This window comes from Copadichromis virginalis, linkage group LG22 (genome assembly GCF_057382275.1).
Source record: "Copadichromis virginalis isolate Kocher_CV1m ecotype Utaka linkage group LG22, C_Virginalis_male_GT1.1, whole genome shotgun sequence".
NCBI lineage: Eukaryota > Metazoa > Chordata > Actinopteri > Cichliformes > Cichlidae > Copadichromis > Copadichromis virginalis.
In genome coordinates, this window is record NC_140638.1 from 32,777,196 (window position 1) to 32,791,432 (window position 14,237).

A 14,237-nucleotide genomic window follows, 5' to 3' on the forward strand; every position below is an offset into this window, starting at 1 on the left:
GAGAGAGAGGAGGCTGCTGAGATGGGCAGAGGGTGGAAGGATTAAAGCTGACAGAGATGGAGAGCGCATGTGTGAGGAGGTGTGTGTGTGAGGGAGGGAGGGAGGGAGTGTATGAAAGCAAAACAAAGTGTCGCAGTAGCCGAGGCAGTGCAGCAGCAGTTCCTGTAGGCGAGCAGCTCCTCACCTCCCAGGTAAAGCGTCGCTCATCCGCCTCCTTCTCCTTCCTTTTTTGACCCGGCATGCTGCTTCTTCTTCTCCTCCTTGCGTATCTCTCAAAAGCATCCACCCTCTTCATCTACACTCACCTCCATAACATTATGTTTGCTTTTTTTTTTTGCTTTTTTTAAATTAGACTCCAAGTTGAATTTCGGGCTTTGAAAACCTCACGTCATCGTGTCACATCTTGCACATCTTTCTTAACTTTGGGGTTTTTGGCATCCCTGTGTTTGTGAAAGGGAACATCTGCACATCGCTGCACACTGTGTGTGTAGCGACAAGCTGTTCCACCGAGAGAGGGAGGGAGAGAGGTTTGGGAAAGGATGGAGGTATTTAGGGATGCAGTGATGGAAAGATTTTAAAGTGATGTATTTTTTATTATTATTTTTTTAAACAACACGATGACATACTAGAAGGGAACGCAGCGATCTGAGTTTGTGGATTGAATAAAGTAGTTGTGGTTGGAATGACATGGAAACGGACAGATGGCAGATGAGCTGCAAAATATTCTGAATCCTAAAGACAAATTCTGTTTGTTGTGGCATGTCAGATAACTGTGACAGGTTTCAGCTTCAGTGCGTGTATGCAAGCTTGTGCAGCGATAATAAAGATGATGATGGTCAGAGCAGAGCACCACAGGGGGAAGAGGCTGCTGATGCACAAACGGACTGAACTGTATTTTTATATATATACATATATATGTATGCATATATGCGTTTGTGATTCATTCGTCGCAGGTTTCTGCGTACGTGTGGGTGTGTGTGTGTGACTGTGTGTGCATAGGGGTGCGTGGGTGTGTGTGTGGGATTTGCTGCGTAGGCTTCTCACAGTATAGAAAATGCGTCATCTCACTGTTTGTTTTGGTTCTCTTTCCTCTTCTTCTCTATTCTTCCTTCTTCCATCTGTCCTTTCCTCTCCATCATCCCTCTTTCATCCTTTCCCACGACTGTCATCTCTCTCTCTCCGGATTAAACTCTCACCAATCTCTCTTGGCCCCCTTCCCCCCACCCACCCCATGCCCACCCCCCCATCTCTTCTCTTTAATTCCTCCCACTCCCGCCGACCTCCATCCTCTGTCCATCCCAGCGAGGAGGTGTGTAAACATGGCTTCACGGTCATTGTTGACATGCGTGGCTCCAAGTGGGACAGCATCAAGCCTCTGCTGAAGATCCTGCAGGAGTCGTTCCCGTCCTGCATCCACGTCGCGCTCATCATCAAACCGGACAACTTCTGGCAGAAGCAGAGGACCAACTTCGGCAGCTCCAAGTTTGAATTCGAGGTAGGATGTTGAGCCAGTGTTCGAGGCAGTGATAGAATATTTTGATGTCTTACTCAAAAATAGCTTTGGAAGCTGTTGAGTGAATAGAAGCAACAGACAGTGATTTTCATTGAAATAACAGGTTCTGGTTTGTTTCGCACTGCCAGATTAATCAGTGATCTTAACACTGTTAGATTTAAAGACTCGGACTCTGTTTGTGGAGGGGTTGTACTATTCACACTGGTGATGCGGCGCTTTATCATCCAAATATGAGCAGATATCAGCCATGTTGACTGAAATCACCTAACAAGATGGTAGTTATCGAGTGTGTGGCATCAGTTTTGCTCTAGTTTATCAATCAAGAGCTTAAAGACTTTAAAACGGGTTAATTTGTTTTTTCTTTTTGTTTTTTAAATGAAGATTTTATTTCCCTGGTGCAAAGGGGAATAATAAATAACAGGGGGAAACAATATTGCCGTCAACTAAATTCTCACTCAGAATTTGTCCAGAATTTCATTACATTTTTTTCCCTCCCTCTAATAAACGTTATGCGATAAGCAATAACATTCGCAATAATCAGCTGCCTCTCCAGGGAGTCTCGCCTTCTTGGACTGCAGCTGCTAATGCTCGTTCTGCTGTGCAGCCTCGGTCGGTGAGCTTGGCGTAGCGGCGCACGGAGCAGACCTCCACCTGCTGCAGGTTCTGGTTAAAGTGGCCCCAAAAGAACAAGGACTGGCGTCACCAGCTGCAGTCCAAGCTGGTGGAGTTTGAGTCTGTTTGACTGTCGGCAGGTGTTGGATGTTTAGCAGAGACTGAGCTTTCAAAATAAGAGCGAGAGGGTTTAGTAGGTGGCAGGGCTGGATGACCAAAATCTCATACCCCGATTGTGCTAAAAGTAACAGTATAGTACATTTTCTGTCAAATAATATAATGACTACATACAAAGGACTTGTTCTACATTTAAAATTTTGCATTTTAAAGTGGAAAACAATCCATCCAAATGATGAAATAAACACTGGTGTACACAGTTTTGCAACACTGTGAAATAAACAGATGTTTCTATGTCGTCATCGTCGTGTCCACAGCATAGTGGTTAAACGTTTACCTTACATCCAAAAGATCCACGGTTGGAGACACAGACCTTGCCCGGTGAACTCTTACTGCTGAGCTCGGATAAATGAAAGTATCCATCTACATGCCGAAAGTACCTTTTTCATCCAGTGTACATCACCTTAATCCTCAGAAGGATTAAAAATTATTATCTAACGATTTCTATCGGTCTTTAAAGCAAGGAAGGTTTAGGACGAGGGCGTTAAACATAAAGCTCAGGGGAGCGGGACCAGAATCGGACCAGATCGCCAAAGACTCCAGTCCGGCTCACTGGTTGACTTTGGGAAGTGTGAAGGAGGGCATCAATTTTGGACTTTTAACTGTATTTTGTTGCTTTTTTCTGCTGATAAGGACCTCCCCCATCACCATTCATACTAGACCAAAGTTAATAAGTTGTAAACAATTAAAAGTAAGAAAGTTCCTGTTTTCTGCCATAGAGATGTGTTATTTTGCCCTTCTTTTTATGTTAAAATAACTTCTTTACACCAGCCCGGCCCACTGAAGCTCAGAGTGGGCGGTACGTTTCCCACAATGTAAAATGAGTTTGACATCCCTGATTTAAGGGAACTGTTGCAGTTGATATGTGAGCATATATATCTCACAGCTGCCTGTTGTCAAGCGTATCAGTTTTACATTTGGCATTTTAAAGGAACTCGTCACAAAAGCATTTTAAAAAGCCCCCACCCTCACCTCCCTCCAATTTGCTGTCAGCTGAGCTGTGATAACAACCGCTCTGCCGCCGCCCCTCCCTCCACACCCCCGAGCTGCTCATTGTCAGCACATTTCATTATTTTCCTCTCCCCGCTGCTTTGGGTGCGTACACCACCAGCCAGCTGTCTGCCATAGGGAAAAACATTTCATCACATCGAACCCAAAAACGGCTCGCTGCAGATCACGAGGACGAGTATTCGTTATGCTGTCAGTCAAGCGATAGAAGGCATTTTCACAGCTAATTAAGTGATGCGTTCACACGAACAGGCTTATTTTTTACCCTCTGACCATTTCGTCGTCATCAACTCGACACTGAAATGTGCACCAGCGGAGCTCTCGACTTCATCAGATTACAAGCCTGTGTAGTAAATGTCTTCTGATGAGAGCGGAATAACAATTCCCCTCCCCCTGTTTGATCTGTCATTAGCCAGCCTTGCTTACTACGATGATCATCAGCTCTCATTTGTTGTGGTGAAACTTGGGTTGGCATAAGCTCCTGTGTTGTCTTTATTGGTTTTTTATGCAGTGCGTTTTTCTGATACGGAGTGGAAATTTTCCCCTCTAGCTTCTGATTATAGCTACGTAGGAGAACGCACAAGTGTGGAAATTTACTGTGATTGCTCACACGTGTATGAACACGACCTCACTGTAGTCTCATTATATCATATTGATCTTTTAATAGGAAGAATAGCCACAGGGAACGTTATAGTTATCCATGCACCGGTCTGTCATGCCGCACAAGCATTGATTGGATAGCGTGCATGTGCATTCATGTGCAGGCTTCATCCCCCCTGTCCATGCTTTATGTTTTATTAAGATTTCAGAAGTTTTCATCTTGCACTCTTCATGCAAAATTGATATAGGGCTGTTGCTAGGACTACAGTTGCGTATGTGTGTGAGCGTCCAGCATTCAGTGTGTGCATCAAGGATTTTTCTCTCGCTTTGTGCAATAGAAACCAGAAGTAGGACATGTTCCTCCCTTTTTGTCATCAGTTCATACACAAAGAAAGCAAAGCTCAGAGAGCCGGTCGCAATCTCTCTTTTTTCCGTTCGATTGTTGATAAATGGCACAGTTCAGCACAAGCATAAAATGCTACCCAAACGTCCCTGGCCGACTATCGCTCCATTCAGCAGAGTACAAATCGGTACAATAGCGAACGCGGCAGCATCAGTATTTTTCCCTGGCAAGAGCCGCTGTGCTTTTTTACCCAAGGACAACAGTGCATCTCTGCATTGTTTGGCCTACACAAAGCCTATCCAAGCGATCGCTCCGACTCCATCCATCTCTGGCCATGTGTGTGGGGGTGTTTTGTGCGGAGGTGGAAACACAGGCAACACAGGGAGACTTTTCCTCGGCGTATCACTGAAATTGATATCATGCTGGGGATTTGAAATTCACTTAAGTCTAACATCAAGGAGGCAAAGAAACGTTGCGGCAGGCTGTTAAAGGTTTAGTTCTGAGTTTTGAAGTCTCAAAGACAACATTTTGGTTTGGGGAGGATCTCTTTGGTAGATGGGGGAGAAGTGTTCTTAAATTAGCAGCATCTCAATGTTATTAATCGCGGAGCTTCTGCTGAAGGTCACATCTCTATGTGACCTTCAGCAGAAGCTCCGCGATCTCCGCGTTGTCTTTTCTGTGAGTAAATAAAAATCGTACTTTTCAGCAACGAAACACAGCAGAAGGTGAAAGATTAGAAGCATTTACCACTCAAGTGTCCACCTGAACTCCCTCCTTTAAACCCTCGTTCTTTGCTTCTCGCTCCACTAGACCACCATGGTGTCACTCGAAGGCTTGACGAAAGTGGTGGACCCCTCTCAGCTGACAGCAGACTTTGACGGCAGCCTGGACTACAACCACGAAGAGTGGATAGAGGTACGATCAGCTCAGCCGTCCTGTCACTTCAGACTGTCTGTGCCAAGATCCCCCAAATCCCCAGTGATGTCCAAATCGGATGATTAAGACACAAGTGGACACAGGATTATTCTTCTTTCTGATCTGATTGTTTCCTTCTTAAGACAGTCAACCAAACTGCCCATAAGTGGGTCACCATAACTCAGTGGTTTTTTTTTTTTGTTTGCTGGTGTTTCCGTCCAGGTGCGTGTAGCATTTGAGGATTTCTCTGGCCATGCTACCCAAATGCTGGCTCGACTAGAAGAGATGCAGGAAACCGTGTCAAGGAAAGACTTTCCCCAAGACCTGGAAGGAGCCAGACGGATGATAGAAGAGCACGCCACACTGAAGAAGAAAGTCATTAAAGCTCCTATAGAGGAACTGGACACTGAAGGGCAAAGGTAAAAAAACAAAACAGTGGTTTTGCATCTTTCTATATATCATATATAATGTATCAGAAATGCCTGTTTTTAAGTCTTAGTTCTGGTTGTGTATGTGAATCCAGATCATTTGTATGAAAGATGGACAGGGCAACAGGTTGGAGCGTGATCAAGAGTTTGGGCAGTGCTCTTTTTTCCCCCCTTTTTTTCTCCTTTTTGGGGTTATCAGTTAACAACGGAGGCTAGCTTGACTGAAACAGTAGCAAAAAGTCTTTGATGTTAATGCAAACATCAAATCTGTTTCCAGATTGCTCCAGCGCATTCAGAGCAGCGAGTCTTTCTCCAATCGCAATGGCAGCAGCGGCGGCAGCAGCAGTAGCGGCAGTGGAGTGTGCAACGCGGACACCCAAGGCCTGGTGCCGCGCATCACCCAGCTGCTGGACAAGCTGCACTCCACCCGGCAGCACCTCCACCAGGCGTGGCACGTCCGCAAGCTCCAACTGGATCAGTGTTTCCAGCTGCGCCTGTTCGAGCAGGATGCAGAGAAGGTCTGTGGCTGGTTCTCTGTGAGCTGTGATGTAGTGATAATCTATAACCAGAGCTGGTGATCACTGCAGGGCACACAAATGCCAATATACATATTTAAAAAAAAATGCAATTACACACACTGAGAAGCATCGACTGATGCTGTTTGCGAAGACCTCGTGTACTGTAGTCGAGCCCTCGGGATCTTAAACACTAAACAGGTTTGCCCTCCTCCACCGTGAGAGGCGGGAAGATGGAGGCTAGCTCACTCGGGTGCACCGCCACCTACTCTGGCTGCCACACAGACGGCTCGGGCGATGACAGCTGCGTCACAAAATAAGAAGAGACAGGGAGAGAAATGCACAGATCTGTGTTGGAGTGAGTAGAATAAAATAGCAGGTTGCAGCAACACAGAGCGAGCTGCAGTCTTGGATACACTGCAGTAGTAGGAGCTTGTTGCTAGGACACCATAGGCCACAAGTTGTTCTCTAAGAGAGCCAGAGAGGATGCTCTTAATAGAGGCAGTCCATTTCTCTGTATGCTGGCCTGGATAGATGTTCGAACACTGCAGCAGTGAGCAAACACGCTCAGGTTTGCCCACACGGCTCAGTCCCAGCTGTTTGTGCCTGTTCTTGCAACAATCTGCAGGAGTTAGTAATGAACCCAACCCTTGTGTGTCTGTGCTTTCATTTTTTTTATTGATATTTTTTCTCTGTGTGTGTATTTGTCGTCATGCTTCAGATGTTCGACTGGATCATGCACAACAAGGGTTTGTTCCTGGCAGGCTACACAGAGATCGGCAACAACCACCCCCATGCTGTGGAGCTGCAAACCCAGCACAGCCACTTCGCCATGAACTGCATGGTGAGACACACACTGATTCGCAGCAGGAGATAATGCTTTTCTTCCCACTTGGACTCAAGTCGGTGCCCTGCACTGTATAATAATATAGTTATTGCACTTAGTGTCAAGCTCTACTGCTGGGTTTGAGTGTTTGTTTAGAGCAGCCTGCGCTTCCGTGCGCTTGCACATTTTCTCCATGTTAGGAGCAACACAACCAGGTATTAAGTAATCCTATTCTCTATCCACAGTCCGCCTTACATAACCATTATGAAACTGCTGAGACGAGGAATCAATCCAGCCGCTGAGGGTTTCTGCTCACGGATGAGAAAGAAACAGTAGCAGACCAATAGTGTCTTAAGCTCCTCAGTTTGCCATTTTCTCTGGCCTATTCACTTATTAAACGATGATGTATTAACCGTGTTTTCACGTCTAAGGCACTTTTATGTCTTTTTTTGCATATGGAAAAAAATACTTTTTTTAAACAAAAAAACTATTTATTGGTATTTCAGAAATAAAAACACAAAAATATGTGCATTATTTTCTGGGTAATGTGCAGCCGTGTGACCTAATACCGATGTTATAATGTAAATTGAGTAATCGTGGAAGCTTTACCTTAAAAATATACCTGAGTACCTGAAGTAAACATGCTCAATGTGCAGAACGACCCATTCTCACAATAATATACCGCTTTAAACCTTCTTTTGGTTCCTCCTCTCAGTTCCTCTCTCGTCTGCACGTACCTGTGGCCTCGGATGTTAGACCAAGTTTTTGCTTCTTTATGAATTAGTGATTGAAAATATTCTGCCATTTCGCGCCTTTCTTCCTCATCGTCCTGTACAGAATGTGTACGTCAACATCAACCGGATCATGTCCGTGGGGAACCGGCTGCTGGAGTCGGGTCACTACGCTTCCCAGCAGATCAAGCAGATCTCAAGTCAGTTGGAGCAGGAGTGGAAGGCGTTCGCCGCCGCATTGGATGAACGTAGCACGCTGTTAGAGATGTCAGCCAGTTTCCATCAGAAATGTGACCAGGTGAGTGTGACGGTTTGGTAAATGGCAAGAAATGTTCATGGACTGAATCTGTTAGAATTTATCGTTTGAGCCTTTAATGTTGTGATTTGAAAAATGCTGGACTCATGCTTTAATTGTTTTCTTTATAAATGAATGGAAATGTCAAAAAAGAATAGATCCTGTACCCTCACTTTAGTAATTAAGCTCAACCCTATCAATTTTTAGCTCTTATGATAAGTAGCTTGTTTCTCAAAAGTCTTAACTAGTCCTTGAACACTGGTTCAGTGGGAACCAATCGGTAAACCTCGTGCTGATGTGCTGTTCAGGTAGCCGAGGTGTTGACCTTTTGTAATGAATGCAAATGAATACACACGTGCACACTTTTTGGATTGTAAAGTACCCATTTGGCTTAATTGAATAAACACTAGCACATACATTTCGTGTGTGTGTGTGTGTGTGTGTGTGCGTGCGTGCGTGCGTGCGTGCTGGTATTTTTGCCCGAGCTCATTAGTCTGGCCACTATGGAATGATTCATGGCCTTAAAAAGTACACAAGCAGAATAACAGCCAGGGAACATGGGCGGTGCGACTTTTCCGACCTGGAATGCTGCCGTCATCAGACCAGCCTTTCATGTTTGTAAGATGAAATAGAAAAGGGCATTTTGTTCCCAGAGGTTTTTCCACTCCACACATACATGAAGAGAACAAAGACTTAAAACAAGCTTCTCTTCTGTATGTGATTCCAATTATCATGTGAGAGGTGTTTAAAAGGCAAATCATTAAGATGGAGATATTTCCCAGAGGTCAATCTTAATGATTGTTATGTTTTCACCCATCACTCCTACAGGGGGGTACAGGAAGCTTCTAGGAAGTCACCACAGGCCAATGAACAGCAGGTTCAGCTATAGATAATTCTTCTAATAGATCTCATGGGCAAAAGATGATTTCTGCAGGTTTACACCCAGGCGATGTCTTTCTATGCTCTGCTGTTTCTGACCCCTGGGAAGAGCGCACAGATGTACAGTGGGGCAAAAAAGTATTTAGTCAGCCACCGATTGTGCAAGTTCCCCCACCTAAAATGATGACAGAGGTCAGTAATTTGCACCAGAGGTACACTTCAACTGTGAGAGACAGAATGTGAAAAAAAAATCCATGAATTCACATGGTAGGATTTGTAAAGAATTTATTCGTAAATCTGGGTGGAAAATAAGTATTTGGTCACCTCAAACAAGGAAAATCTCTGGCTCTCACAGACCTGTAACCTCTTCTGTAAGAAGCTTTTCTGTCCCCCACTCGTTACCTGTATGAATGGCACCTGTTTGAACTCATCATCTGTATAAAAGACACCTGTCCACAGCCTCAAACAGTCAGACTCCAAACTCCGCCATGGCCAAGACCAAAGAGCTTTCGAAGGACACCAGGAAAAGTATTGTAGACCTGCACCAGACTGGGAAGAGTGAATCTACAATAGGCAAGCAGCTTGGTGTGAAAAAATCAACTGTGGGAGCAATCATCAGAAAATGGAAGACATACAAGACCACTGATAATCTCCCACGATCTGGGGCTCCACGCAAGATCTCATCCCGTGGGGTCAAAATGATCATGAGAACGGTGAGCAAAGATCCCAGAACCACACGGGGGGACCTGGTGAATGACCTGCAGAGAGCTGGGACCAAAGTAACAAAGGTCACCATCAGTAACACACTACAACGGCAGGGAATCAAATCCCGCAGTGCCAGACGTGTTCCGCTGCTGAAGCCAGTGCATGTCCAGGCCCGTCTGAAGTTTGCCAGAGAGCACATGGATGATACAGCAGAGGATTGGGAGAATGTCATGTGGTCAGATGAAACCAAAGTAGAACTTTTTGGTATAAACTCAACTCGTCGTGTTTGGAGGAAGAAGAATACTGAGTTGCATCCCAAGAACACCATACCTACTGTGAAGCATGGGGGTGGAAACATCATGCTATGGGGCTGTTTTTCTGCCAAGGGGACAGGACGACTGATCCGTGTTAAGGACAGAATGAATGGGGCCATGTATCGTGAGATTTTGAGCCAAAACCTCCTTCCATCAGTGAGAACTTTGAAGATGAAACGAGGCTGGGTCTTCCAACATGACAATGATCCAAAACACACCGCCCGGGCAACAAAGGAGTGGCTCCGTAAGAAGCATTTGAAAGTCCTGGAGTGGCCTAGCCAGTCTCCAGACCTCAACCCCATAGAAAATCTGTGGCGGGAGTTGAAAGTCCGTGTTGCTCGGCGACAGCCCCAAAACATCACTGCTCTCGAGAAGATCTGCATGGAGGAATGGGCCAAAATACCAGCTACTGTGTGTGCAAACCTGGTAAAGACCTATAGTAAACGTTTGACCTCTGTTATTGCCAACAAAGGTTATGTTACAAAGTATTGAGTTGTATTTTTGTTATTGACCAAATACTTATTTTCCACCCTGATTTACCAATAAATTCTTTACAAATCCTACCATGTGGATTCATGGATTTTTTTTTCACATTCTGTCTCTCACAGTTGAAGTGTACCTCTGGTGCAAATTACTGACCTCTGTCATCATTTTAGGTGGGGGAACTTGCACAATCGGTGGCTGACTAAATACTTTTTTGCCCCACTGTATAAACCACCAGTGTGTCATGTGAACTATGCTTCTCCTCTCGCTGCAGTACATGAGTAATGTGGACTCCTGGTGTAAGGCATGTGGCGAGGTGGACTTGCCTTCTGAGTTACAAGACCTCGAAGATGCCATCCACCATCACCAAGGCCTGTACGAGCACATCACAGCTGCTTACTCGGAGGCAAGTTCACACACACGATGGAGTTAGTCTGCTGTCCAGAGGGCAGAATTAGCTTTAGTGGCATTTATCTTTCCGATTCACATAGAGTTCAAAACATTTTCTAACCTCAGGTGAGTCAAGATGGCAAAACTCTGCTGGACAAGCTGCAGCGACCTTTGACCCCAGGCAGTGCCGATTCACTGACGGCAACGGCAAACTACTCTAAGGCGGTGCACCACGTCCTGGACATCATCCACGAGGTGCTGCATCACCAGAGACAGCTGGAAAACATCTGGCAGCACCGTAAAGTGCGTCTGCACCAGCGCCTGCAGCTCTGCGTGTTTCAGCAGGACGTCCAGCAGGTACGCACACGTTTCCAGTTTACTGCGTGTATTTTTGTTTATACCTTCATGCATGCGCGCATTTGTTCGAGCACACTGCAATTCCAAGGACCGAGCTTAATTGCCAGGGTTAGACATTAATTTGAAAATAGCAGGCTAGGCTTATGGCTAGATGAATACTACACTTAATAGAGGGTTTGATTGCAACCGCAGGCATGTTTCCTATCGACATGTCCTTGAGTTATTTGCTGGGACGATGCACGTTCAGTCCTCACATGTCGCTGTGGATAGGAGCACTGGATGAAGGCCTGAAATAAAAAGGCTTTCTGCAGAATAAAAGCTTGCATACTGTAATCAAATGGTCCCAACATGACAATACCGCTGCACACTGTCCAAAAATCATAGGCATTCCTCAGTGTGTTGACATGGCAACTATTGCTATGGCAACTGAATTGGGTCATATGGCCATGCAGATGCTGTTCATCCTAAGAAGGACAAAGTGCACAGAGGGGAGTGTGCAAAGAAAGACTCCGTGCTGTGGCTCCTGTTAACCGCGCTCATGGTTATTTCTGCCATTCCTTTGCACTCATGTACAGGTTTCATCATTAACACTTGTGGCAGTAATACCACGTCAGAGCGCCCCCTTGTGGTGTTATACGTTTCACAGTGGGTAATGTGGTCTTTGCACAGGTTTTGGACTGGATAGAAAACCATGGCGAGGCCTTCCTCAGCAAACACACAGGGGTGGGAAAGTCTCTCCACCGAGCCAGAGCTCTCCAGAAACGCCATGAAGACTTTGAGGAAGTGGCACAGGTAGCTTGATTCCTGGCCTTTTGTCAGGTTTAAACCAGTGCACCAGTCACTGCATTGCTGGTGTTTGTATTGTTTCTGTGTGCTGTTTTTCTTCTTCTTTTGCCACTGTAATGTTTTCTACTCTGTTGTGTCTCCATGTTATTATATTAATTTACAATCTTTGGGCATTTCACTATTAGTGAAAGACACTCTGACTCATTGGGGGAAAAAATGGAAAAAAAGTAAAGGTGCAGTGAGGGTTAGCAAATCTCGGCTATGCTAAAGCTTATTAGCTTTAATTTGTTAATGTAAAATATTAGCTATTCAAGCTAGCAGAGATACTTTAGTTTTTGTTTATAAAGACTAGTTTCTAGGTTTTATTGTTTGACATTGTTGGTTTTATTAGTTTCAGTGTTAGCTTAACTCTATTTTCTAAATAGTTTTTTATGAACAGTATTTGTCCCAAGTAAAAGTTAACGCATTCCCAGCATTTTGTGAAGGTGTTTGGCCAAGGTCAGGTTCTTGCCTTGATTTTAGTTGATTAAAATAATTTTACAAACTAGATAAGCTCTTAGTAGGTTTTTAACAATTTCACCCAAAGTAATGTGTAGACACCTGCTGCACACACAGACTTGCATCTGCATGTGCAGCTGTTTGCAGTAAAAATGTCTTAATGCCAGCTTACCCCGTGACTCTTCAGTTTGGGTTATACTGCCATATATGGTTGAGATGTTGTATTAACTGTACTGGTTTTTTATTTTTATTTTTTTATCTGTTTATATAAACACTAAGAAGTGGTGTGCACCTGCTACATCTGTGTTCCTACTCTTTGCTTGCATATATTTATCTAACACCTTCAGTTACTGCATACTATATTTATACAGCAAGCATGTAAAATATTACTTGCATATACTTAAAAATACTATGTTTTGCATTTGTTACAGCTGTAATCCTTTTATATTTCCACACTAGTAGTGTAGAATACTCCGACAGCCTCATTAACTTTAACCAAAAAATATCAACAACTTGTTGACGTCCCACCGTAACACAGCCATTTGTTTCCGTTTGCTTCTGCACCTTTCTTTGTATATCCCCTTCACCCGCTGTCTGTATGTTTCCTTTCACTACCTATTTCTGTGAAGCTCTGCTGTCACTGATTTAATCAGTATACACGTCTTCATATCCTGTTTTTTATTTTTGTCTCTGCCTGTACGATCTCTCTCTCTCTCTCTCTCTGCCCATCTTCGAACTGCATTGCGCTTGTTTTACACTGCCTTCTTCAGCTAATCCGTCTCCCCCTTTACCTCCGGCCTCGGTGTAGAATACGTACACCAATGCAGACAAGCTGCTGGAGGCGGCCGAGCAGCTGGCCCAGACAGGAGAGTGCGACCCAGAGGAGATCTACCAGGCCGCCCACCAGCTCGAAGACAGGATCCAAGACTTTGTTCGCCGCGTGGAGCAGCGCAAAGTCCTGCTGGACATGTCTGTCGCCTTCCACACGCACGTCAAAGAGGTGGGCAGGAGGGATGACATAACGTTGAAGTGGATGGTGGGCTGCGTGTGTGTGTGGTTGAGAGCTTTCACAGGGCTCTCTGAGCAAGAGGGAAATAATTACCAGGTGAAATGTTTATATTTTGTGTTTAATGGACTTAGTCAGAGCGCAATTAACGTTGTTCAAACTGGTGAGAGGACTCGGTCAGTAACTATACTGTCCTCCCTTTAGGTTCTGATAATCGCCATTTGTAATACAGAAAAAGGTGATTAATGTATGCCGGATCCTGTCCTGTGGTCAGGGTGAGAACACGAGTGTTAACAAAAAAGAGGTGTCACACAGGCTCATGTATATGCAGTGTATGAGACTTACCAGAAACCCAGTGGATAAACCATTAGACTAGTTTACCTGCAATCAAACTGAATAAGATTTCTAAAAAATCTGACCCTTCTTCTAGTTGTGGACATGGCTGGAGGAGCTCCAGAAGGAGCTGCTGGACGACGTTTATGCCGAGTCTGTGGAGGCCGTCCAGGATCTGATCAAGCGCTTCGGCCAGCAGCAGCAGACCACGCTGCAGGTCACCGTCAACGTCATCAAGGAGGGAGAGGACCTCATCCAGCAGCTCAGGTAGTGCAAATGAGATTGTATTTCGAGTATGGACTCTCAAAACAAAGATGTTCTGATGCAAAAGTAATGCAATCCAACCGATCCTTAAAATCCGTTCAGCTACTAGTAACAGATAATGGTGCACATGTTCTGCCCACGTATATGCAGGGATATTAAAACGTGTCAAGACAAGGAGGGAAGAAAAAACTCATGTCTCCTTATGTAATAGTACTCGTCCCGTGTCTCTCTCAGTTGTAGTTTTGGCAGGTTAATTTAA

At 44.8% G+C, this 14,237-nt stretch overlaps 1 protein-coding gene across 13 annotated transcripts in view; it reads left to right on the plus strand.

The window, feature by feature from the left end:
- The window catches only part of LOC146683697 (triple functional domain protein), a 78,916-nt gene that overhangs the window by 39,039 nt on the left and 25,640 nt on the right, over window positions 1-14,237 (plus strand). For 12 of the 13 annotated variants that reach the window (XM_085446797.1, XM_085446800.1, XM_085446795.1 and 9 more), the window contains exons 5-15: window positions 1,303-1,495; window positions 5,064-5,168; window positions 5,391-5,587; window positions 5,874-6,114; window positions 6,833-6,955; window positions 7,775-7,966; window positions 10,619-10,750; window positions 10,861-11,091; window positions 11,761-11,883; window positions 13,184-13,375; window positions 13,812-13,981. In XM_085446797.1, the coding sequence (XP_085302923.1) occupies window positions 1,303-1,495; window positions 5,064-5,168; window positions 5,391-5,587; window positions 5,874-6,114; window positions 6,833-6,955; window positions 7,775-7,966; window positions 10,619-10,750; window positions 10,861-11,091; window positions 11,761-11,883; window positions 13,184-13,375; window positions 13,812-13,981 (1,899 nt within the window). Of the gene's footprint in view, window positions 1-115; window positions 192-1,302; window positions 1,496-5,063; window positions 5,169-5,390; window positions 5,588-5,873; window positions 6,115-6,832; window positions 6,956-7,774; window positions 7,967-10,618; window positions 10,751-10,860; window positions 11,092-11,760; window positions 11,884-13,183; window positions 13,376-13,811; window positions 13,982-14,237 lie in introns of those variants that run through there. The other variant, XM_085446807.1, reaches the window with a different exon arrangement.